This window comes from Neovison vison, chromosome 1 (genome assembly GCF_020171115.1).
Source record: "Neovison vison isolate M4711 chromosome 1, ASM_NN_V1, whole genome shotgun sequence".
NCBI classification, from domain to species: domain Eukaryota; kingdom Metazoa; phylum Chordata; class Mammalia; order Carnivora; family Mustelidae; genus Neogale; species Neogale vison.
The window spans coordinates 59,752,240-59,779,630 of NC_058091.1; the positions used below are offsets into that span (position 1 = coordinate 59,752,240).

Genomic DNA, 27,391 nt, shown 5'->3' on the forward strand with positions numbered 1-27,391 from the left:
TATAATAACACTTATCACATAGGGTTGTCATGAAGAGCCAATAAGGTAACACCTAGGAAGCACTGTACCAGTATCTGGCATATGGTAAATGCCATATCATTATCATTGATGTTACTTATTAATGATAAGCATTATCATTGTTATTACTTGCAAAAGAGCTGCATATACAGGTCAAAGTCATGTAAAATATTACATATGAAAAGTAACTTAGAAATTACTCAATTCAAGCTCTACCTCCTAATTGAGGAGAGGCTCACAAATGTATCTGTTGAGTTGAAAATACACTGTGCTTTCCATTTAGAGGGTACTATTCACCATTAAAAGTCTGATGGTGGTTGTGTTTACATAAACCTTAAATACTTAGTTAATTAGAGAAAAAATTCAGTCAATTTGGGTTTGACATTGCATATTCTTGTTAGCACGATTGCTCTGACTGAAGTAAATTTGCATTGCAGTATTATAGGGCCATTACTTCTCTTTCAGTTTTTGTCTTATTACCTATAAAAGTATGCAGAAGATCGGTGTGGAGGAAAAATTCAATCCAATAGTAAAACTTTCCAGCAAACCAAAGTTAATATGCATATTGTTAGTTTTTCCATCTATTGCTTTACAAATCTCTGGCTCTTAGCAGAAGGAACTTTTGATTACAGATGTCTTGTTACAAATATCTGGGGGCTACTTATTCCTCACCCAAAAGACTTTTTTGTTCCTTCGACTTAGGTCATGATCTGAGGGTTGTGAGATCAAGCCCAGAGTTGGGCTTGTGCTAAGCAGGGCCTGTACTTGAGATTCTCTCTGTTCCTTTGCTCCTCCCCCATCCCCCTGCTTATGCTCTCTTTCTCTCTCCCTAAAAAAAAAAAAAAAAGAAAGAAAAAGAAAAAGAAAAATTACCAAAAATCATAAGGTAAAAAGTAGTGAAAGATATGGAAGGGGCATATGCCCCTTCTTCTCACTCCCTGATTCTACTTCGCAGTTTAATTTAAGGAGAGTTAAAAGCCATTTGGCATCCCTGTAGATTACATGTTTTTCTTAAATGCATCCTAGGGTGCAATGAGTTTTTTATTGTTGTTTTTAACATTCAATGCTACTATCTTCTGGATGAGTTCCTATATGGGTACATATTGCTGTACTTTATTTTTTTTAAATGGCTGAGTTTATGATGGAGTCATATTTTTTTTTAAAGATTTTATTTATTTATTTGACAGACAGAGATCACAAGTAGGCAGAGAGGCAGGTAGAGAGGGAGGGGAAAGCAGGCTCCCTGCTGAGCAGAGAGCCCGATACAGGGCTCCATCCCAGGACCCTGAGATCATGACCTGAGCCGAAGGCAGAGGCTTAACCCACTAAGCCACCCAGGCATCCCTGGCGGAGTCATATTTTAATTTAAGCTGTCCTTGTATGCATGTCTTTGTGCACTTGTGCAGGTACCTCTGTAAGGATAAATTTCCAACAATGGAATTTCTGGGCCAAAGACTATATTCTTTCTTACTTTGATAAGCACTGCCACACTGCCTATCAGGGACGCATCTCAGTTTTCATCATAATTGATAGAGTTGAACACTGAAATTCTCAGAATCCTCTGGGTATGACAATGGCCATTCACTTATGGAAGATGACTATTCACTTAAAATCTAATTATTTCTAAGTTGTTAAGTTTCCCTGAGCCATTCACAGCCATCTGGAGAATTCCTTGATTTGTTGTGATATAAATTTAAATGTGCAAACCTATAGGCTCAATAAAAACCCTCCACTATTCTCAAGTTTTAATACTTAAGGAATTAGGGGCACCTGGGTGGTTCAGTCAGTTAAGTGCCTGACTTCAGCTCAGGTCATGATCTCACAATCCCGGGATCCTGCCCCGTGTGGGGCTCTCTGCTCAGTGGGGAGTCTATTTGTCCCTCTCCCTCTGCCTCTCCCCACCCATTTATGCTGTCTGCCTTTCAAATAAATAAATAAATAAAATTGTTAAAAAAATTTAATTAGAACCAGGCTACTTGTGTCAAAAAACGAAGATGTTTTGATATAATAACCTTATATATTAGAAAATGCTACTAAGTTTTTAATAATTTTTTCCCCTCTCAGTTGTTTTGGACAGAGTTAATATAAAGTTTACTGCTTTAGCAGAGTATATTCATAGCAGTCACTGGTTAATCTTTTTTTTCTTTAGGGCACATTACATTAAACTGACCTTTATATACAGCAATGTTGTGGTTTCATGGAACAATTTTTCCTAACTGCGTTTATTTTCTACCCAGGAAGCGTCAAGACAATCATGTCCATGAGAATGCTAAACCATTCAGGTAATCATAACATTTTCAAACTATCACAAAAATGTGTTTTGTTTTTCTTTCAAGTTTTATGAAGATATTATAATTGTTTATTTTCCTGCCTTTTCCCAAGTTCTGGGACAAGCTTGAATTCTTATAGTCTTAGTTAGCTCTTCTGATCACCGGTTTTAATCTATAAAATATATCTGTATTGTATGTTAATATAAATATAGATATATATAAAATACATGATATATTTAAATATTTGAAATATGTTTTGCATGTATTTGTTTTATTATACATATATTAATCTATAAAATGTCCATATAGAGAAATATGTAATACACTTAAGTATGCAATTTATACAACTTGTTCAGAAATAGCTCTAAATTTATTTTAATGAAGCCTTTAAAAAATGTTATGATTACATAAATGATGTCAATCAGAAGCTTTCTTTTAAATACTTTTCTAACCGAAACTAAGGAGTATATAAAAGGATGACCAAAATTAAAGCATTGAAGAAATTTATGCTTAAGCCATGTTTGAAATTAATATCTTTTAATTGTGGAACTAATGTGATAGCTATAAAAAGTATTCCTGGGAAGGGTGCCTGGGTGGCAGAATCTGTTGAGCCTCTGACTCTTGGTTTTATCTCAGATTGCCATCTCAGGGTCCTGAGATCAAGTCCCACTGCGCTCACGTGGCGTCTGCTTCATTTTCTCTCCCTTTCCATCTGCCCCTCCTGTTCATGCTCTCTCTCCCCCTAAAGTAAATAAATAAAATCTTTTTTTTTTTTAAAGTATTCCTTAGAGTAAAAATCATTTTCAATTTATCCAAGGTCAGCCTGGCTATTTGGGATTGGTTCTGGTTTCTAACTAGATAACTGTTATGATGATCTCTTTGTGTTTCTTTTTCTTTCAGATCATTTTATCTTAGTGAAACTGGCAGTTGAACTTTGCTGTAGTTGATGGGCAAAATTTCTCCCAGGCTCTTCATCCCAATTTCATGCTAGTTGAAAATATTCAAATGCCATAAGAAATCTTTATAGATTTGCACTTAGCTTTTGGATGGACATTTCTGCAATGGAGAGAACTGTGTTATAGCCCTGGTCCAAGGAAATTACCACCGAATGCCCATAGGACTACGGGGTGGGTGTGGAAGTTTCCAAAGAGAAGGAGCACTCAGCAAGTCTGCGGACACCCTGCAACATGGAAGTAAACGAGCTCTGAAAAGCACAGCTTGGAAGACACTGCATGAGTCTGCATGGCTTTCAAGTGAACTAGCACTGAAGACCTTGTAACAAAATGGACACCGGGGACACAGCTCTAGGACAAAAAGCTACCTCAAGGTCTGGAGAAACTGATAAGGCTTCAGGTAGATGGAGACAGGAACAATCAGCTGTTATTAAGATGAGCACTTTTGGCAGTCAAGAAGGACAGCGGCAACCACAAATAGATCCTGAGCAAATCGGAGACACAGCATCAGCACAACTTTTTGGTTCTGGGAAACTGGCCTCACCTAGCGACGTGGCACAGCAGGTCACAGAGAAGCAATACCCACCGCACCGTCCGAGTCCTTACTCATGCCAACATTCACTCTCTTTCCCTCAGCACTCATTGCCACAGGGGGTCATGCACAGCAACAAGCCACATCAGAGCCTCGAAGGCCCTCCATGGCTTTTCCCTGGCCCTTTGCCATCTGTTGCCTCCGAGGACTTATTTTCTTTTCCTATACATGGCCACGGTGGTGGTTACCCTAGAAAAAAGATTTCAAGTCTGAACCCTGCTTATAGCCAATACTCTCAGAAAAGTATCGAACAGTCAGAAGATGCTCACAAGAAAGAGCACAAACCCAAAAAGCCCGGCAAATACATTTGCCCCTACTGCAGCAGGGCGTGTGCCAAACCAAGCGTACTGAAAAAACATATCAGGTCCCATACTGGTGAGCGGCCATATCCATGTATACCTTGTGGTTTCTCGTTCAAGACAAAGAGCAATTTGTATAAGCACAGGAAGTCACATGCCCATGCAATTAAGGCAGGATTAGTCCCTTTCACAGAGTCAGCTGTATCTAAATTGGACCTAGAGGCTGGTTTTATTGATGTAGAAGCAGAAATACATTCAGACGGTGAGCAGAGTACAGACACGGATGAGGAGAGCTCTTTATTTGTTGAGGCTTCTGAGAAAATGAGTCCTGGCCCATCGATCCCACTGGATATTGCCAGCAGAGGGGGCTATCATGGGTCACTGGAAGAATCACTGGGAGGGCCCATGAAAGTGCCCATTTTGATTATCCCCAAAAGTGGGATTCCTTTACCTAGTGAAAGCTCTCAGTATATAGGCTCTGATATGCTACCAAACCCGTCTCTAAATACTAAGCCTGATGATTCCCACACAGTGAAACAGAAACTTGCACTAAGACTGTCAGAGAAAAAAGGACAAGATTCTGAGCCATCTCTTAACCTTCTGAGCCCGCACAGTAAAGGAAGTACTGACTCCGGTTACTTTTCTCGCTCAGAAAGTGCAGAGCAGCAAATAAGCCCTCCAAACACAAATGCAAAGTCTTATGAAGAAATCATCTTTGGAAAATACTGTCGGCTAAGTCCCAGAAATACACTCAGTGTTACAACCGCAAGTCAGGAGCGTGCCACAATGGGGAGAAAGGGCATGATGGAGTCATTACCTCACGTAAACACCAGGTTAGATGTCAAGATGTTTGAAGATCCTGTCTCACAGCTGATCCCAAGCAAGGGAGAAATCGACCCCAGTCCAACCAGCATGCTGAAATCCACGAAATTCAACAGCGAATCCAGGCAATCCCAGACTCTGCCATCATCTATCAGGAATGAAGGAAAGCTGTTTCCTGCAAATTTCCAAGGCAGCAACCCAATTCTCTTAGAAGCTCCTGTGGACTCTTCACCCCTTATTAGAAGCAACTCGATGCCAACTTCTTCAGCAACTAATCTAAGTATTCCTCCTTCTTTGAGAGGAAGTCACTCATTTGATGAAAGGATGTCTGGTTCCGATGATGTGTTCTATCCAGGGACGGTAGGAATACCCCCTCAGCGCATGTTAAGAAGACAAGCTGCATTTGAGCTGCCTTCGGTACAAGAGGGGCACATGGAGGCAGAACACCATGGCAGAATGTCAAAGAGTATCACAGGCTTATCCCTGAAGGAAAAGAAATTAATGTCTGGGGACCGGATGGGCTATGACTATGATGTCTGCCGGAAACCCTACAAGAAGTGGGAAGACTCTGAGACGCCAAAGCAAGGCTACAGGGACATTTCCTGCTTCAGCTCTTTAAAACATGGTGGCGAATATTTTATGGATCCCACGGTGCCATTGCAGGGTGTGCCAACCGTGTTTGGAACTACATGTGAAAATAGAAAACGCCGGAAAGAGAAGAGTGTAGGAGATGAGGAGGATACCCCCATGATTTGCAGCAGCATTGTGAGCACTCCCATGGGCATGATGACTTCCGATTACGACCCCAAGCTGCAGATGCAGGAAGGACTAAGAGGTGGATTCTCCATGTCTGGACACGAGAACTCTTCTCACGGCCACTCTGAGCGCTTTGAGCACTGTCGACCCCAACTCCAATCAGGAAGCCCGTCTCTTGGGTCCGAGGAGTCACCCTCAGCCACTGATTCAGACAAGATGTCAGACCTAGCGGGCAGGAAGCCTCCTGGAAATGTGATTTCTGTGATTCAGCACACGAACTCCCTGAGCCGACCCAATTCATTCGAAAGGTCGGAGTCAGCTGAACTGGGGGCTAGCGCACAGGATAAAGCCTCCTCACCTTCTGAGACCTGTGACAGTGAGATTTCTGAAGCCCCGGTGAGTCCAGAGTGGGCTCCACCGGCAGACAGTGCGGAAAGTGGGGGGAAGCCCTCCCCTTCCCAGCATGCTCAGCAGCAGTCCTACCACGCGCAACCCAGGCTGGTGCGCCAGCACAACATTCAAGTTCCTGAGATTCGAGTGACCGAGGAGCCTGATAAACCAGAGAAGGAGAAAGACACCCAGAGTAAAGAGCCGGAAAAGCCTGTGGAGGAGTTTCAGTGGCCCCAGAGAAGCGAGACCCTTTCCCAGCTCCCAGCCGAGAAGTTGCCACCCAAAAAGAAGCGACTGCGCCTTGCCGATATGGAGCACTCTTCAGGGGAATCCAGCTTTGAATCCACAGGTACCGGCCTCTCCCGCAGCCCCAGTCAGGAAAGCAACCTGTCCCATAGCTCCAGTTTTTCCATGTCTTTCGAAAGAGAAGAATCCATCAAGCTTGGCGCACCTCCTAAGCAGGATGAGTTTGGGAAGCATTCCGAGTTTTTGACTGTCCCTGCTGGGTCCTACTCATTGTCCGTCCCGGGTCACCACCACCAAAAGGAGATGCGGCGCTGCTCGTCCGAGCAGATGCCTTGTCCTCACCCAACTGAAGTTCCAGAAACCCGGAGCAAATCCTTTGATTATGGGAATCTGTCCCACGCCCCTGTGGCGGGGGCATCGGCCGGCACCACGTTATCTCCGTCGCGGGAGAGGAAGAAATGCTTCCTGGTGCGGCAGGCGTCCTTCAGCGGTTCTCCGGAGATCACCCAGGGTGAGGCTGGTGCAGATCTGAGTGTGAAGCAGGAGCAGATGGAGCACCTGCACGCCGGCCTCAGGGCGGTGTGGCACCACGCCCCCACCTCTGTGCTGCCTCCTCTCCAGGCAGAGGACCCAGGAAAGCAGGTTGTCGGGACCTGTGGCCAGCTGAGCTCAGGGGCACTCCACTTGGCCCAACAGCAGATTGTGCACATGGACAGTCAGGAATCTCTGAGAAATCCCTTGATACAACCAACATCCTACATTGCGAGCAAGCACTTGTCTGAGCAGCCGCACTTATTTCCACATCAAGAGACTATTCCATTTTCTCCCATCCAGAATGCCTTGTTTCAGTTTCAATATCCCACTGTCTGTATGGTTCATTTACCAGCTCAGCAGCCTCCCTGGTGGCAGGCACATTTCCCACATGCCCTCATGCAGCACCCTCAGAAGAGCTGTGGCAAGCCTTCCTTCCAGGCAGAAATCCATCCTGGCTATCCCTTAGAGCATATTACAGAGCACACTGGAAAGAAATCTGCTGATTATGCACACACGAAAGAGCAGACTTACCCATGTTATTCAGGAACATCAGGGCTACACTCGAAGAATATTCTTCCAAAGTTTCCATCAGACCAGAGCACCAAGTCACCTGATACTCCCTCTGAGCAGGTTCTTCAAGAAGATTTTGCCTCAGCAAATGCCGGGCCTTTACAGTCCTTGCCAGGAACAGTGGTTCCTGTTAGGATCCAGACCCACGTCCCATCCTATGGGAGTGTCATGTACACAAGCATTTCTCAGATACTTGGGCAGAACAGTCCGGCAATTGTCATATGCAAAGTCGACGAGAATACTACCCAAAGAACATTGGTGACCAATGCGGCCATGCAAGGGATAGGATTCAACATTGCCCAGATGTTGGGGCAACATGCAGGCTTAGAAAAATACCCCATCTGGAAAGTACCTCAGACCTTACCCCTTGGCTTGGAATCCTCTATCCCCTTATGTTTGCCTTCCACGTCTGACGGTGTGGCCACGCTGGGAGGTAGCAAGCGGATGCTTTCTCCAGCCAGCAGCTTAGAACTCTTCATGGAAACAAAGCAGCAGAAAAGGGTCAAAGAAGAAAAGATGTATGGACAGATTGTCGAGGAACTCAGTGCTGTGGAGCTAACCAGCTCAGACATCAAGAAGGATATGTCCCGCCCACAGAAACCCCAGCTGGTTCGACAAGGTTGTGCTTCTGAGCCAAAAGATGGCTTGCAGTCAGGGTCATCTTCCTTCTCCTCACTGTCCCCTTCCTCATCTCAAGACCATCCATCTGCCAGCATGCCCTTGAGGGAGCCATTCCCACCCAACTCCAGGGCACCCTCTCTAGGCCAGAAGTCCAGTGGGCCTTCTGAAAGCAGAGAGTCCTCAGATGAACTTGATATTGATGAGACAGCATCTGATATGAGCATGAGCCCACAGAGCTCCTCATTGCCTCCGGGAGACAGTCAGCTTGAAGAGCAAGGAAAGGGCCAGAAGCTTCCTGTTGGCATGCTGGTGCACATGGCCTCTGGCCCAAGCAGGAAAATGGCAAACTCAACTCTTCTTTTCACGGATGTGGCAGATTTCCAGCAGATTCTTCAGTTCCCTAGTCTGCGGACAACAACTACCGTGAGTTGGTGCTTCTTGAATTATACAAAACCCAATTACGTGCAACAGGCCACCTTCAAATCCTCGGTTTATGCTTCATGGTGCATTAGTTCCTGTAACCCGAACCCATCAGGATTGAACACCAAGACCACTCTGGCTCTTCTGAGGTCCAAGCAAAAAATCACTGCAGAAATTTATACTCTGGCTGCTATGCACAGACCCGGAACTGGCAAACTTACATCATCAAGTGCTTGGAAGCAGTTTGCTCAGGTAATGGATACCATTTCTAAAAGCCCTGTAGTGTGGATTTGCTTGCTGAGTAGAATACAGAGTGAAGGACGTAAGGTCCAAAACATACAAGTGAAATGAAGGTGAGAGTTGAGGGAGCCCTCTGCGACACTGATTTCCCTTCCCTAGTAAGAGAAGAAGCCACGGACCTTGAACTGGGTCTTGGGGACATCTCTCCTTCACCCAGGTGCCATGAAATTCTACCACTGGGACCGATTCCTTTGGGTTCTTCTCCTTTCTGGCCTGTGTTAGTGACCCAGCAGATCCAATTTTCTTTTGATATGAGGAATTGAGGGGATTGTGAAGTGTGGATACAGGACATAGAACTCTGTGAATATGGGAATGGACAGTGACAGGAAAGACCTGGGAGCAAGTGTGCATGTGTCAGAACTGAACTCCACAAACTCCAGGGGGCGTGTTCGCATTGGCAATACTTTTTACTAAAATTTATTTTCTCTATTTCTCTCCCAAAACTCATTTTTCAAAGCGGTTATCTGATTTGTTCCTACATGAACAATTAATACCTCACATATAAAATTGCCAAAATACTAAAAGGGACACTTGGAATTTTTGCCGAATTATTAACGAAACAAATAGAGTTTAAAAATCTATTTTATTTAATCCGGTTACCATTTCCCTTCAACAATTTTTGAAAATATGTCCTTAATTGATATTGTTTTCATTGGTATTTCCGAATACAGAACATGTTTTCTGTTTTTATTAGTATTGCACAGAGTAAGTGCCAACAGAGGAGTATTATTTTTTAACAAAATGTTGGATAATTCCATTAAAAGTGTCATTCTTCTCCGCTTTTATTTCTAACATCCCTTATTTCATGTAACTGGGCTGCAACTCTTTAGAATGGAATTTAGGCTAATTTTCAGAGATTAGAGAAGAGCAGAATGTGTGGGCTTCTCCTCTGTCTTAGGGAAACCATTTGAAATGATTCTCTCTTTTGTCCTACAGATAAAACCTGATGCATCCTTTTTATTTGGCAACAAACTAGAAAGGAAACTAGTTGGAAATATCTTAAAGGAAAGAGGGAAAGGAGATATTCATGGAGATAAAGATATTGGATCTAAACAAACGGAGCCAATCCGAATTAAAATCTTTGAAGGAGGGTAAGGAAACATACATGTATGTGTGAGACATTCAGTTCTAAGTCAGAGAAAATGGTCATGAATGTACACCTGGAAAAAATAGTATCTACTCTGGTTGGAAGTATAAGGTGAATTCCTTCTCTATTCACATTTCTGAAGTCTGGCTGGTAATAGATAATGAGTTCATGCCCTTGCTCTCGATGGCTTACTTTCAATGATAATGTCCCTGTTCATAAGGTTTGAGCTTCTGCTTTAAATTTTCACACCTCTCATGCACTATGAAATCAACTAAATTGATAGACTCTTGATGTCATCTAAGCGTGTTCCTTCTTTAATTTTACTTTTATAATTATTTTTCTATGTAATATTAATGGACATATTTTATTGTGTGTTTACAAAAATATAATCATGTACCCTCATGTATAATTCTAAGAACTAGTTAATTTGATGGTTCATTTTATTGCTTTTAGTATTACCTGAAGTCCAGACTTTGTCAGGAATTCACCAGTTCCATCAGTGTCCTATTTCTGTCCCAGGATCCAAGCCAGGGTACCACACTGCATTTATTTGTCATGTTTTCCCTGTTTCTTCTGGTTTGTGACAGTCTCTTTGTCTTTGGGTATTTCTTTTTAAATGTTGAATCCTGAGTTGTAGAAACACAAGTGATAAGGTCCCAATGACTTTGATATCTATACAGTAAAGAAAAATTACACATATGTGCAACATCTAATTTTAAATTTCAATAGAAATGTATTTTAATTTCAGTCAGTTACATGAGAGAAAATTTAAAAATATTAAAGCATATTAACCACATTTAGGGCATTATGTTGTAACGAGCCTTATCTCTGCAATAGATCTGTAATTTACATGATTCCATGAGCATGAATTTATTCTAGTTACATTTGGAAGACAGAATAATGTTATTTGATTATAAAACATTGAATGTTTACTGATAGGAAATATCTGTTTCCCATGTAGATTCACCAGTTTAGAGATGAATTATTAAAGTTGTTTTCCTCTTAGTGTTGGCCCTTTTGGATGTCTAGTATTTTCAGCATTGAAACCTCAGTTGTAAGGAGTCTTGAAACCTGTCTTGATATTTTGTTGACATCCCTCATCTTTTAACACAAATGAGAGAACTATAGATTTTATCTTTCCTCAGAGACTAAGAGGTCCCTGTGACTGAATCATCATGCTTATATTCAGCAGTCTTCATAGCTGTGCACTTGTACTAGATTAGCAGAAACCTTCTTACTACCTTAGGAGAGCCCATCTCCACCAGTGAAGGACATAAGTGAAAAAGCGTATGTGAATATTTTATTGTTGTGTTTTTATGATCCACAAGGACTGTGCCCTTATAGTATTTCTTCCTCCTTTCATTGTCCTGTGGTATGGGCTACATCCCAATCATTTCTTAATCTGTGACCCAACTTCTGCCTGGGGGTGACCAGCTGTTCATTCCAAGCAGTGTGCTACTGCCTCTAATGTTGGTAATTGTAAAGGAATAACTTTAAAAAAGAAGTATTACTGACCAAATTTTTAAGTGGATGTGTGCTTTATGCAATTCCTAGATTTAGTAATTTAATTAAACATAGATTTTATTTTTTTCAAAATCCATTAATTCTTGTACTAAGTAGATTCATGGGTCTGCAGACCTGTCGAAGGGTAAAATACTTTATTTGCACAAATTTTTCTAATATGCAGCTTTATTTTATACTGAATTTTACTGTTTGTAAGTTAAACAGGTAAGACATTAAAAATAAAACTGTGTTACCTGAAGATAAAATGCATTTCCCATCAACTGTGATGATGGGCTACATTAAGCATAAGGAGTCCTTCTGTGATGAAAATTAGCTTTCTAGAAAATTATTTGTTTTATTCTATATGATATTGTTATTACTTAATTCCCCACCTGGATCTTTTGGTACTGACCAAAACATAAATAATGTTAAGATTGAATAGCATCTATAATAGAGTTAGTATTTAAATATGTGGTTGGATTTTCTCTCCTAAAAATCCTTCAGTTGTTTGGACAAATGAAGTTGAACTTTTACTCCTGATGACAGATTAGCTACAAGGACAAAATGGAGAAGTGGCAATGCTCTTAGAATGTAAAAAACCAAAACCAAAACCAAAAAACCTGTAAATGGAGTGCCTTTAAACTAAATCTGTACTGAATTAGGGCATTTTATATGTCCGTTTACATTTTAAAGTTATAAAAAGAGCCCCTTGAAAGGAATATTTTTTCAAGAATGACGTTAGACTCATAATTCTAGCCTAGCTTTGATTTAAAGATAATGATATTCATTGAATTATTCAATAGAATGCTACTGTACTCTATGATTGATCATGTTTCATTGTCGTCTAAAGAAAATGTGATGGTTGAGCACTGGATAGGTTTCTTTCACGCATTATCACAGTGAATACCTAAGACTTGGTTAACTGATTTGATTAAACTAGATGACCTCAGACATCCTTTCAAGCCTCTCTATTAAATTCTTCTGGAAACAAATGCAAATTTGATTGAAAAATAGAATCTCTAGTTTTTATTATGTAACAGTACTTACCAGAAGCTACTTGAAATTTGGACTCCACTTTAGTGCAAATTCATGGTCCTTGGGAAGAGCGGATCAAATCTGTAGACAACAGTTGGTGAGCTCAGCTCAGCCTGTGTAAGCTAGAAATTTTGGAGACACTCTCATGCCAGGATTGTAAAAATAGAGTTAAAACTTGCAATGAAGAATTCTATTATCAGTTATACTTATTTTAGCAAATTTAGAGGGATGTGTATGTGTTCTGCATGCACATCTTAGACGATGTAATGTTAATGAATGATATACATTGATTTGAATATGTTGGTATAACTTTTTGGATATTTCTTGTGTGGAGTCTGCACTCGAATCCAAAAATAGTAAGGCACAACTCTGCAACTGTCTGAGATTTATGGAAGCCCATTTGAACAGCTATACCCCAAGTCCCTATATCTATACATAATAGAGGAACCCAATTCCATTTTGAAGACCATAGAAAAATTATTTTGCTTTCAATGCCAAATCTATTCTTTGGTGGTTTCAGGTATTTACTGCATAAATTTTATAGGCTTCATAGAAGTAAAGTTGAATAATTGTAAAGGACCCTTATAAAAATTTTGTCACTCAAAAAAAATATATATATACCCCTCAAAAGAACAGCTTCTGGGTTGATATATAAAACACTGGAAGTATTTCAAAACACATGGCATTCCCCTTTTCTAAACAGGTATAAATCAAATGAAGATTATGTATATGTCAGAGGACGTGGACGTGGAAAGTATATTTGTGAAGAATGTGGGATTCGCTGTAAGAAGCCAAGCATGCTCAAAAAGCATATCCGTACTCACACTGATGTCCGGCCTTATGTATGCAAGTTATGTAACTTTGCTTTCAAGACGAAAGGTACAATTCTCATCTTTTTAGAGGAAAATTCTTCTTTTTTTTTTTTAATGGCTACCTTGGATTCTGTATACCATTTGATAACTAACTTGCATTGACAGTAAGACGGTTTTGATTTTGAAATGTATTTTCCCCCTTATGTTAGCAGTCAAAGGATGTCCATGAGACATTGAGGCTCCTTTTATGACTTATGTAAGAGCTATAGACTTGGGGCCAGGCTAGTTGTTTCCGAAGGAAGTGGCTGAGAATTGCCTGGATTGCTCTTGCTATTACTCTTTGTTGGAAATGTTGTGTGGTCTAGATAATCTTTGCACCGGTACTGAAATACCACCGGGAGACAGTTCATGCAGCGGCATTAGAAAAGCAAGGCAGCAGCTGGGAAGAAAGCATGTGCCCATGGTCAGTTTCAAGATTATAAATAATGTAGAGACCCACAGACTCCCAGGTGGGCCCCTCCATCCACAGTCGCATTAATTATGCATAGAAGTTTGATAGCTTGTGTTCCGTGTATTTATCAGCACAGAGAAAATTTCTTACTCTCAGACCTCAACTGTGAATCTCATAAAACTAGGACCTGCATTAAAACAATACTCTGCCTTTTACAGGTAGATTTATATGAAAATCTTTTATACAAGAAGGTTGCTTTGATTGTATTTCCATCATTTTATAAAATCATGGAAATGTGCATACTCTCAGTGTTCTCAGATTACGGACAATAGTAACTTAGAGGTCGTTTGAGTTTTGTAGAAGTACGTTCACAGCTTGCTGTAGATGTACTTTAGATCTAATGGATTTTTACCCCCTCACTAAACTCATATGATTTCCTATGCTTTCACTTAAAATTGGCAGGCCCATTATTCTGCTCCACTACCTGTCAAGAAAAATAAATATCAGATAAGATCATCTTTGGTAGAGAAATTTGTACCTATTTTCTCCCATAGCCAATATCCTAAATTGTCTTATCAGGTTTGTCAGAAGTATAAATGAGTAGACTCTCAATATACCTGTTTGTTCTGTATTAAGAAGTATCTCTGTTATGGGAGGTTTCCTTTGAAGCCATGTAAAAAAGGAGGGAATATTCATTTGCATTTCAAAAGAGATAAACATAAGGTCCTTTAAATACCATCCACCTTTGCAGTCAAGCCTTTTATTTAGACTTCTTCAAGAGACTCCCTAGGACATAAGAAAATACAAACTCTGGTTTTATAAACTGCAAATCTGCTAGTCATTACCGCTGGTAGATTTTCCCCGGGCATAGGGGTTTGCCGTGGGTATAGCTATGTGAAACGCTGAGTGAAGAAATGTCACATTTCTAGGCTTTTTAAAATCAAATTAAAAAATAATAATAAAAAAAAAATAAAGACTTAGTTTCTATAACCTTAAAAAAAATCAAATTAAATTTGGCTCAGGATCACTGTCATGGAATTTCAGCAGGAAATAATTTATTCTTGGTCATTATTGGCATTTCCTTGTCACCCTTCAGGAATGTGCAAATGTCTCAGAATCTTAAAATGAGCACAATATCCTGGGAAACCCTTCCAGTTTTCCATTGAAGTGACTGTTGTCCCAAACCATGTATATGAGTGCAGATGCTGAGCGCAGTTGCAGAAGGAGCACCTACTGCAAGCCCGGTGCTACCCGCCCCCCCAACTGGAATCCCTTTAGAAGCTCGGGGCTTCAGTCAACCAAAGCCAGGGTGGAGTTATTTCAGAGCCAGATTTCTAACTAAAAACCTATCCTGAAGATGAGAGTCCAAAGCCTGACTGCCTATTGAAATGGAGAAAAAAGAGAAAGAATAAATAGACGAAGAGAAACATATTAAGATGTAAATAAATTATCTTGACACTACCTACACACCCATTCACATACACAGGTAACTTGCACCTGTGCAGAAGCCAGTGTTTTCCATTAATATACAGATGTATTAATTAATTTATAGATTTAGGAATTCTTGATGACCTGGCTCTAAAAATTTTTGAGATCTTTAAAACATTTTTAGATAAATAAGAACTGTAGGGGCCTGGAAATATTTGGAATTACCAAAATACTGCAGAACTTTAAAAACTACTGTCATAAGTTTGCTAACATATACCAGACAGATAGATGGTAAACACTGATAATGATATTCCCTGTAAGTAGTTAGCTAAGTATGTGTATGGATCTTTGAATTTATTTACAAGGTTGGCCTTTGCATAAGTTTGCATAATTTTTTTCTTATGACCAGTGAGGAGCCTGGGAAATTGATCTAAATTTAATCAGTGCCAGAAGGTCTGGGGTCTCAGGTGTATTGATGAGAATGTTTGATCTGAACCTTCTCTGAGGTGTGTGACGCCGTTTATGTTTATATCCAGGCCTAGGAGGCTGGCCTGTTGGGGCCAAAGATATTAGATCTCTTCTCAGCCAGGAAAGCCTGGGATTCCCAGTCTTGCTTGGAACATACTCTTAAAAGGTATGACCCTATTCCACAAGTCTTCTAGAGGGAAGGAAACTTGAAAATGGGCCAAAGTTCTGAGTGGTTCATGTATTCAGGAGCCAGATTGTTCTCATCAAGTTCAAGGCAAGGGGTAGTGGGTAGAAACAAATCTATGTTATCTCAATATAGTTCATTTTTAATTTTGGAGCAATCATCAGATTTTTGTAATGAATTAATTTATCCTTTTTTTGCTTGTGTTTTCTAGGAAACCTAACAAAGCATATGAAGTCTAAAGCACACATGAAGAAATGTTTGGAGTTGGGCGTTTCAATGACATCAGTGGATGATACAGAAACCGAAGAAGCAGGTATTACAAAATTTAGTTGACTGACCTCTTCATTCTTCACACTGGAGCTTTGTGGCTAGGGTGACAAAACAAGTTTTGATATTTTAAAAAACTGATCACATTTCATTTTATTAAATATGAAACATAGTGAAGAAATCTGACATGTTGAATTGCTTACAACCTACTGAGAAGAAATAAATGCATTTCAATTCTGACTGAAGGGAAAAAAAGGCCTCACTATGAAAATACTTCTTTCTACAACCATAAAGGAGATCTAATTATTCTTGTGTTGTGACAGGGATTTAGATTTTATGAAACATCTGGGGAAATTTGAAAAACAATTTAATGTGCCATTATTCCTATTAAGAGGGGAAAAAAAAATCCATCATTAACCTAAATAGAAAACTTGAGGTCCAGTCAGACTTTCTGAGATAAATTACTTATATGTAAGTTTATACCTATAGAGACATATTGTTGCTTTCCTTTTATTCTAGCCTCATTATTAACAGCATTATCCATACCCACTTGTTGAGTGTTTTTTATGGGTCATGTGACAATTGAGATATAAGGTCTTACTCCAGAGTTCTTTTGTTGGATGGGGATGACTCAGATTAGTCATAAAAGGATAATAACCAGTGTAAGGTCTCCCAGGTAAGTGCCTAGTGAGTGTGATAGGAGTTCAGAGATGAGACTATTCTAGGGGCTTCAGGGTTGGAAGGGAGATTTTGGAAAGAGATGGTGTCCAAATTAGCTCTCATCCTTGACGTTTGGACCTTGATCTTCACTGTCTATTCAATTGTTTCAGAAACGATGGAAGATTTACACAAAGCAGCTGAGAAGCATAGCATGTCCAGCATTTCAACTGATCATCAGTTCTCAGATGCCGAAGAATCAGATGGTGAGGATGGAGATGATAATGATGAAGATGATGAAGATGACGATGACTTTGATGATCAGGGAGATTTGACGCCGAAAACAAGATCAAGAAGCACCAGTCCTCAGCCTCCTAGATTCTCATCCTTGCCTGTGAATGTTGGCGCTGTGCCCCATGGGGTTCCTTCAGATAGTTCCTTGGGGCATTCTTCATTGATCAGCTATTTGGTTACTTTGCCAAGTATTCAGGTTACTCAGCTGATGACACCAAGTGACTCATGCGAAGATACTCAGATGACAGAATACCAGAGGTTATTCCAGAGCAAAAGTACAGACTCGGAACCGGACAAAGACAGGTTGGACATCCCGAGTTGTGCGGATGAAGAGTACATGCTGTCTTCGGAGCCCAGCTCCTCTCCGAGGGACTTCTCACCCTCAAGCCACCATTCCTCACCAGGATATGACTCTTCACCCCGTCGAGATAATTCACCAAAGAGGTATTTGATACCCAAAGGAGATTTATCACCCAGAAGACATTTATCACCTAGGAGAGATCTGTCACCCATGAGACATCTTTCACCAAGAAAGGAAGCTGCATTGAGAAGAGAGATGTCACAAAGAGATGTTTCACCAAGAAGGCATCTGTCCCCAAGGAGGCCAGTATCACCTGGGAAAGATATCACGACAAGAAGAGACTTCTCTCCCAGAAGAGAGAGAAGATACATGACCACCATAAGAGCACCATCTCCCAGAAGGGCTTTATACCATAACCCACCATTGTCCATGGGGCAGTATTTGCAAGCAGAACCAATTGTCTTGGGGCCTCCTGTAAGTATGATTAGTTTTCTCTTTCTAATGTGAAAGCCAAAGTGTGTTGATAACATACTTATGTGAAATTTGTTATAACATGGGTATCTCTCATGGGGAACAGTGAACTTGGTTACTGAAAATAGCAGGGGACATTTTCTCACATGCTGTTGTTAGTAACATGACTATGGCATTACCCCAAGTATAGTATTGCATCAGAGAAGTAGTGCATTTCCAGCTGGGAACAGGTGAGGCATTTCCACATGCTTTCTAAGCTTCACTAACTATGGACATGAACTGAAACCTTCACATGAGTAGGAAAGGTGAAGGCTTTGGAATGACAGACCTGTATAGACAGACACTATCGGGGCCACTGGGGTCTCAGTTATAGAACTTTTCCAAATCAGGATAAGCATTAGCATTGACTTTCAATACATTTTTTTTTTTTAATAAACTTATGACCTTGCTCACAGTGAGTGATATGTGAAACCAGTGAGTGACTAGGAGAGGAGAGTGACCCCCGTGGTATGTTGTGAGTCAAAGGCATGAACCTCTTTGCTTTTCGTGTCATTACTACCACCTCCTGCTCAGTGAGAGTCACTCCAAGTGCACTGCTCAGTGAGGTGGTGGGCCCAAAGTTGGGAGCTCTCAGGGAGAAAGTTCCAGAGATTTCTAGGGTATGCACTCATTATAAATGTAGATAACAACAGTTAACAGTCACGGATTAAATATAGGCAGTGGGTCTAATGCAAATCTATAAAAAAAGCATCTGCCCTGCCTCATTCCATAGGATGGCAGACCTTGATGTTTCTTTTAGTGTGTATAGGATTTTAAAAAATTAATGAAACAGACACAGCATAGACAGATGAATGACTTTTGAGTTTCTTTGCTTTAAATGTGTTGTGGTTTCCTGGTGTCTACTTTTGCTATTCTTTCTTTGTTCTGGGTTTCTGTTGTGTGGCTCAATACCATCCTTCCAGCCAAAGGCACTACCCATTTCCAGCTCTGTCTTATCACTGTCCTGGTGGCCAGGCTCCTTCCTCTCATTGCCTTTTCACTACCTTGAGTCATGAGCTGAGTTTATCATTTTTAAACTTCAGGAAAGTTCCCTGCTGAAATTCACTCCCTGGCCCCAAACATCATCTTTTCACAAGTTGGTACCAATTTAGGCTTTGTGATACAATTACAGCAGAAACATGTACGCAGTCAGAACATGATTTGTTTGCCAAGATAATGAATTAGCAAGCTACAAAAAAGAAGTACATTCCCACAGGTTTTTGTCTTGGTGGTGTTTAGTAGAAAAGAGAGATCTTCTGAAGTTTATGCCACTACAGTGTAAGTAGAGAGTCGTAGATCTGCAAAAAGCCTGTGTGTTGAGGCTCTCCTGTTCTGGCTATGGCCGGATGGACTGAGACTGAAGTATCCGTGAGATGTTTGGACATCTTCAGTCAATTGCAGTCACAAAAATATAAGTCTTTGATGCCAGTACACTATTGTTATTAAAAACTAATAACGACTCACAGTCCATTTAGGCAAAGGAATTGAATAAGGGGACTAAGGAAGTTTACCTAATTTTTGGATATATAGCCAGAAAGTTATTGGAAAGAAATTGGTTTTATTAATCACTGAGTTTGCAGCCAGTTTTTTTTTTTATATACCAGTTCACCTGGATGCTTTCCACAATGATTAAACTTTACCATTGATGAAGGCCAACTATAGAGCCATTGGTCTATTACTCACTTAAATTATCTTTAGAAAATTTATAGCCTGCTGCTTCATTCACGTGACAAGAGGGACAAGATCTGGGAATGCTCCCTGAAGAAGGGGCAGTTGGTCTAAAGCACTTCCCATTTAATGTTTTTTCACATCATTTTTGAGGGGCAGAGAAGGAGTTAATCTTTCTGTGATGTTGCCAGGGCAAAACAGAAGTGACAATACTATGAGAAGCGTTTCTCAGGATTGCTGTATTGGAGGAGTGCTGTACCCTCCCTGAATAATGTATGAAAATATTAAATTAGAATAATCCTAAAAATAAACCTTTTTGATAAAAATACTTTTAGTAATTCCTTGTCTTGTTGCTTGATGTGGGCCAAGTGGTCATAGGCCAGCGTGACTGTGGCATGAAAGGACCTTCTAGGCTAACATGACACACTCATCCTCTGGATCAGCCTGGAGTGGTAGTTTCCAGGGAGCAGGTTTGGAGGAGATGATACTCAACCACTGGGATCATAATGCTCTACTGTTTCTGTCCTAATGCGCTGTGGTTGATTTTAATATAGATAGATGATGATAGATAGGTAGGTAGATAAAAGGAAGGAAGAAGCAAGGAAGCAAGAAAGGGTCGGGGGGAAGGTCTTTCGCTCCTCAGTATTTTTTGAGGGTCTAACACGTGTGGCTCAAGGATGGTGATGAAAAAATGTTAACGATTTCTGGCCTCAACTTTACAAAAAAAATTATTTTTTAAGATTTTTTTCATTTGACACAGAGAGAGAGAGAGAGGGAGAGAGAGGGAGAGGAGGGAACACAGGCCGGGAGAGTGGGAAAGGGAGAAACAAGCTTCTCACTGAGCAGGGAGCCTGATGCAGGGCTCAATCCCAGGACCCTAGAATCATGACCTGAGTCGAAGGCAGACTCTTGAATGACTGAGCCACCTAGGCGCCCCTGGCCTCAACCTTTTTAAGCAAAAAACCTTCCTATTCCATTTTTAAAGTTTTGGCAGATAAATTAGCAAAGGAGACAGAGAGAAATGTGTCTGCTTTCCAGTATGCAGTGCAAAGAACATCGTGTCTAGTTAAAGAGTCAGCATTCAGTTCTATCACTTGCTATCTGTGTGATCTTGAGTAAGTCACTTAACCTCTTGGCCACAGTTTCTTAATCCATTTATGGCAGTCAGGGAGGTGGGCCAAGCAGATTTCTGTCCTTGAAAGAATTTGCCATTCAGCAGTGAGGAAACGCTGTAAACTGACAGCCTCCTGCTGTTAGTGCCATCAGGATAGGCCTCGGTTTTCAGGCTAAGGTTATACTCTCCCTGTGGCCCCCAGCCAGTGACTGAGCCTAGATCCATCCCAACTGAGCCCCTGCTTCCTCTCCTCTTTACCTTCACACACATCAGATCCCCTGCTTCCTCTGCCTCCCAATGAACCCCTTACACTCCTACCTCCTTCTTTGCATTTGCTTCCAGAGCACATACTGACAATACTGAAGAGATGAGTGGGGTGAGAGACCTGGTACCTGGGTTATACACACACACATACATACACATAACACAACCCACACGAGTTCATTATTTGCATTTCCATATTGAGGTGTTTCTTTTTTTTTTTTTAAAGATTTTATTTATTTATTTGACAGAGAGAGATCACAAGTAGATGGAGATGCAGGCAGAGAGGGAGAGAGAGAGAGGGAAGCAGGCTCCCTGCTGAGCGGAGAGCCCGATGCTGGACTCGATCCCAGGACCCTGAGATCACGACCTGAGCCCAAGGCAGCGGCTTAACCCACTAAGCCACCCAGGCGCCCCCATATCGAGGTGTTTCTTACCAAGATTTACAATGATATCACAATGAGAAGGCTCAAATTACAAGACAAAATACGGTTACAGATAGGGTAAAAACCAAGGTAGAAAAATCATGTTGAGAGTTTCTCTGGAGTTTGAAGAAGGGGGTGAATGCAGGAGAAGAGGATGTATAGGAAAGGCCTGGCAGTGATTGGAGCAGTGGAAGTGCTTACATGGTAAAAATTATACTGGCGCACTTACTCTGGGGTCGTCATTGTTTAATTGCTGATCAGCAAAGATCTGAATATGATGCTTTCATTCTTAACACAAATAGAATTCTGGGGTTTTGAATGTGTTGAGTATATTCTAGGATTAGAGGACACTTCACTCATCACCCCTTTGTTAGCCTGGAGTCAGAGACCCCATGGCATGGGACAGCTCTCTTTGGCCCTTCACAGACCCCCATTCTGATTAGGTGTATGCAGTGGATGTCACAGAATAGCAACCAAAGCAAAATGGAAAAATGACCAAGCTACATTTCATTTTAAACTTTGAATCTTTTTAAATTATAATTAAAAGAGGATTCATTTAGTTATCTTCAAAGATTATGACTATAGGTGACTATATATGACTATATGACTATAGTTCCTCCACCTTAACTGATGTTTGATGTAGGAAGCGTGCCTTTTTCTAGATCGGAAGAAAGACAAGAGGGATTCGTTGTTTTGTTGTTGTTGTAGCATTTATATGACTGTCATATTATAAAATTCTCACCTTCCCTAACTTATGAGCTCTTTGTGATTATAGGATTGATGATTTCATTACTTCCCCTGCACTTCCAGGATAGTAATTTGTTTCTAGCTTGAACAAGGTGTAGCCCAAAACAGGTTAAGGGCTAAGCATGGCACAGAGTAACAGAGATAATGCATAATTTATTATTCCCAGGCTGGTCTCACAGTCTAAATAGAACTGAATGAACCACTAATGGTATAGAGCATATGCTGAGCTTTAGAACTGAAACATTCTTGAAATGAATTAGAACTTTTTTTTGGGGGGGGGAGGGTCTCTCTTCTGGTTTATTATCATACTTGACAAGTTTATCTCTACCTGACTTTAAGTTCTCAAAAAAATAAAAATAAAAAAACTGCATACCTTTTAGATGACAGTCCATTAAAAGAATGAACTCAGGAATTAAAACCCTGCCAATTTCATTCAGGCTTGATAATCTCATAGTCTTAAGTTGTGTTTTGCTACAGAAAGTAAGTTCTCTTTCAGGACTGGGACCATGAAATCTGGAGTTCTGGTCCCCAGTGTTAAGTGTCCTCATAATTGCCAAGATGGTATTTAAATGAACATGATAATATCAACAGAAGATATTAAAACATAAGAATCTTGGTTTCTCGGCATTGTAGTTGAGTATGAGTTAAAACTATTTGACATATTTAATGTTAACTATTTTGATGGATAGTTGCCTTAAAAAAACTGGCCTTGATTTATCGTTTGGTACAGAAGCTAATCTTCCATACAGGGTTCCTCTTGAATGGGAATTTATTCCTTTAAACCAGTGTGTTGCACATCAGACTAACCAGTTTGTCTATCACCACTATTTCATCATCTGTTCTGTGGAAAACTTAAAAAAAAAAAAAAAAAGACAGTTTTCAGGCTTGTCACTCCAATTATACTCATCAACACTTAAGAAAAATATTAAAAATCTTCCCAGTATATAAACAGATGGCAATTGTTTTACTTGCTTTTAAATTTAAAAACCTATTATTAGTGTTTTTTTAACTTTTTCTGGTAATTATGCATTATTTTCTTTTCATTCTCTTTTATGGAAAAACACACACACACACAACTGAAATGTGTCTCTGTACCTGGTGGAAAACACACTGCATGTTTTATCGTGTTGCTGTTTAAAAACAAGTCACTTTTCACAGACCGACAGCTTCATTCAAGGCTTCTAAAAGACAACTGAGAAATCTCTTGTGTCCTAAAAAGCAAAAAGTCAGTAAAGGGATGAGGTAGTTTTAAAGTGTTTTGAATGAATGAGTGATTGAATGAATGAGTGACTGAAATAACTTGACCTATTTGACCTCGCTTGAAGAGTACCAGGTCCTAAAGGTTGTGTTCTCTGCTTCCCCATGCAGAATTTAAGAAGAGGATTACCTCAGGTTCCTTACTTCAGTCTCTATGGAGACCAAGAAGGTGCTTATGAACATCCAGGCTCCAGCCTTTTCCCTGAGGGTCCTAATGACTATGTCTTCAGTCATCTTCCACTCCACTCTCAGCAGCAAGTGAGAGCTCCTATCCCCATGGTGCCAGTTGGTGGGATCCAAATGGTTCACTCCATGCCGCCGGCCCTTTCTGGTTTACATCCTCCACCCACATTGCCTCTGCCAATGGAGGGCTCTGAGGAAAAGAAGGGAGCCTCCAGAGAATCCTTCCCTAAGGATCCCTATGTCCTCTCAAAGCAGCACGAGAAGCGATCGCCTCACATTTTGCAGTCATCTGGTCCACCTAGCATGCCCTCCTCCCCTCGGCTGTTGATGAAACAGAGCACTTCAGAAGACAGCCTAAATGCAACAGAGAGGGAACAGGAGGAAAATATACAGACTTGTACAAAAGCCATTGCCTCTCTCCGGATTGCCACAGAAGAGGCTGCTCTGCTTGGGGCAGATCAGCCAGTGCGGGTGCAGGAAGCGCACCACCAGAAACCCTTGGAAAGTGCACATGTTAGCATTAGACACTTTAGTGGACCTGAGCCAGGTCAGCCCTGTACCTCAGTCACCCACCCTGACTTGCATGATGGTGAAAAGGACAATTTTGGTACATCACAGACTGCATTAGCTCACGCCACATTTTACGGCACGAGTCGTGTGGATGATAAACAGTCGGGCTTTCACAGCGGCAAAGAGTTACCTTCAAGCACAGAGGGAGGCAATGAGCCTTCAGCAGAGAAGAGTCAACTACATTGATCTAAGATGCATGGAGACTTTCATTTCCACATTTTTCCCATTTTGTTTTTGTTTTTGTTTTTCTAGAAATAGAGGTAATCAAGTTTATAGCATGCCTGTCCTAAGTTACCGTAGTTTGCTATTATATATACTTTTGTTATATCAAAAGAATTAGGTAAATTAACAAGTCATCATGAGCCTGACCAAAACAAAATTTGAAATTAACCTATTGGGTCTGGTACTTTTAAAATTGTACAGATGTTTGTGCCTTTTCTTTACTTTGCTTATATTCTTATAAGCATTTTTTAGCAGTAATTTGTACATATTTTAGAATTTGTGTATCTGCTTTGTAATAAATGTAATTTCTTTCCTTTTTTTGGACACTTGGATCTAAATGATGTAAAGCAAAACAGCATCAATATATATGTGAGGTTGCACTAAAACATATTTTTATATGATTAAAACTGAACAGCTTTTATGTACAGCTCTGATTCTGTAATACTAATATTTATTTACTTTGTTTCATAAATTGTACATTTTTTCTTAATGTTGTGGATTGCTTTTCTATGTGAAGCATGGGATTTACTGTTGCGTAACTAGAACAAAAATGTATATTGTAAACAAGATATTTAAACTAGAGTATCTTATTCTGCACTTATGCATTAGTTACAAAAAGATAAAGGATGTATCAGTCAGTTCTTAACTCTTGTAAATTTTTTTGTCTCTTGTTTGCTGGATTGACTATAACTTAAGTGCTGATTGTGATTTTAAACTTATAGTACCGTAAAGCATTAAAGTAAACAATGTGCTATTGTGAGTTTTTTCAAAGCTTTATAAATCAGTTATAAATAATATTAAAAGTATTTGGTCTTATGTGAACATGTTGATCTATATACTCATCTAAAAATATGGGAAAACATTCCGCCCCATGTAAATATGTACAAGTGCATCACTGGTACAATTTTATGTAACTCAGTTGGTCACTAGGTTGCCACAGACCTATGCTAGGGTGTCTTTAAAAATTAAAGTGACAAAGCACATGGGACTGTGTAGAGCTTGGTTATCGGCCGGCCCGGTGGCTTGGCAGGCAGTGCTGTGCGCTGCCCGTGGAGAAGACCTGGGCTTACAGATCTCCTTGGTTCTTGCTGCACAAGATGGTGACCGGAACTAAGGCTGTGACGGCGGGGACATGCTTGGACTCTGAGGGTTAGGAGTGGACGCGGGGAAGGGGTGTGGAGACCTCTCACCAGCCTTTCCTCTCAGCTAGTCCACGTGGTAACAGGGTTGGCATCAGCTTTAGGGGAAGCCACTTCACCCTCTTAAAGAGGGGAAGACTGTCAGGCTCCTGGCTATCTCAGGGGGAAACAGGGAAAAGAAGCTTTCCAGGGAAAAGAATTTGTGGGAGGATGATGTCTTTTGTACACAACATGCAGAATGCGCTTTGGTTAGTGTGGAAGGTTGGCAGAGCCTTTGTTTGTAGGTCCGGAAGAATGGAAGAAAGGGAGGGGGTACAACAACACGTGTGCACACATGCACATGTGTGTGCATGCACACACACACACAATCTGGGTTATCTTTGTGCTATATAGTGGATTATAATTCTGTGAAACCAAGTTTGTATATTGAATTACATTAAGGAGTGTTCTTTAAAAAGAGAAATAAATATACAATTACATGCTTGAGGTGTCTAGTTTTTAATGTGTTGTTTTACATTTTAATTTCTTGATTTTGTTTCTAAGGAAATTTTGATACCACCAACATACCATCTGTGCTTTTAATTGCTAGGCTTTGCCCATTCCGAGGTATGCTGAGCATGAATGCTTTTAACAAGTGAGAAGACAGTCAGTGGCTTCCATATGTCATTCAGTTAGGACAGATAGTGGTCACCACCGTGTGAGCTCTAGAAATGGAGTCACTGAATCCTAAGCGTGGGCATGGGCAGAATACATTGCATCTGCAAAGAGTCATGAATAAATCAAATGATCATTTCCTCTTCTGCCTCCCTCTCCGTAGGCATCCATATCTGAAATTCCATTGGGGAAATCTCTTTATTTTTGCTCAGGTGACTGAAGGCAAAAACCAACTGAAATAAATATACCATAAAATATCCACAAATCACAGTTCTTTAGTACAAAAGAGTAGAACCTTTTTAATAATGAAAGTGGAAACTCACTAAAGGTCAAAGTCTATCAGTATTTCCATTATAAAAATCTCAAATTGGTGGATTTGCAACTTACTTGTGTGGTTTTATGAGCCGAACTGTCTTTTGAAATTATGTTTTACAAAAGTGAATTAAAGGTCAACACAAGCAACCAGCCTAAAATCTGTCTCTCATTGAGAAGAAACCCTGAAACATTGCATTACATAGGGGTGATTTGTGTGTCTTTTTCCTCATTGTGCGTGTGTGCATTTGTGTGAATCCTTCTCATTGCTTCCTCTTCTAAATCATCTCTTGTATTCACTCATTCATTAAGCAGTTTTTGAGTGCCTACTATGAACTGGCTACTGTGATGGGCATTGGGGATGATGAAAGTATTCCTGCCATCAAGGAATTCAAGTAAAAAGGAAGACATGTCTATGAGTGTATGTAATATGACGTTAGAGCTTAACAGTGGTAAATTTGGTGTGTTTTACTGTCACAAAGAAAAGGAGTTAAGCAGTTACCCTGATGAGAATGGAAGGAGGGGAAGGACAGGCTTCATCACAGAGGTCGCCTTGGAACAGATCCTTAAAATAGTAGATTGACTTACTCAACAGAGAAATTCTCATCACTGACCTTAGGACACTGTTCATTGTGCTAGGTGTACAGTGCTGCACAAAACAAATTAAGTTCTTGTCTTCATGGAGTTCATATTTTAATAGGCATTAAAAAAAGGGGGGGGGAAGGGCATGTTGGATGATCAAGGGTGTGTAAAGCAAAGAGTGGGTAAAAAGCCAGATGGAGCTGGCTCCCTGCGTATGTGATAGGGTGGTGTGTGCTTAAGCCAAAAAGACACATCAAAGTCCAAATTCCTAATCCAGCCTAAGGACATCAGATCTGGCTCTGTAGGCAACAGGGAGCTGAGCCAAGGAAGGGATGAAGCAAGAAAGTGGCATTGCCGTTGCTAGAGCTGTTCTTAGGGAAAAAAAAAAAAAAAAATCACTGTGGCAGCAATGAAGATAGTGGATTTGAGGTAGAAAGAGTGGAGGCAGGGGACCAGTTGGGAGAATTAT

At 40.5% G+C, this 27,391-nt stretch overlaps 1 protein-coding gene across 3 annotated transcripts in view; it reads left to right on the forward strand.

Moving 5' to 3' along the window:
- HIVEP2 (HIVEP zinc finger 2) overlaps positions 1-25,858 on the forward strand; it is a 198,869-nt gene extending 173,011 nt beyond the window's left edge. For all 3 annotated transcript variants that reach the window (XM_044247626.1, XM_044247633.1, XM_044247641.1), the window contains 7 exons: positions 2,256-2,300; positions 3,189-8,743; positions 9,728-9,882; positions 13,120-13,295; positions 15,971-16,072; positions 16,857-17,752; positions 23,372-25,858. In XM_044247626.1, the coding sequence (XP_044103561.1) occupies positions 3,572-8,743; positions 9,728-9,882; positions 13,120-13,295; positions 15,971-16,072; positions 16,857-17,752; positions 23,372-24,199 (7,329 nt within the window). In that variant the 5' untranslated portion in view covers positions 2,256-2,300; positions 3,189-3,571 and the 3' untranslated portion in view covers positions 24,200-25,858. The remainder of the gene's footprint in view (positions 1-2,255; positions 2,301-3,188; positions 8,744-9,727; positions 9,883-13,119; positions 13,296-15,970; positions 16,073-16,856; positions 17,753-23,371) is intronic.
- Positions 25,859-27,391: the final 1,533 nt, after the last annotated feature.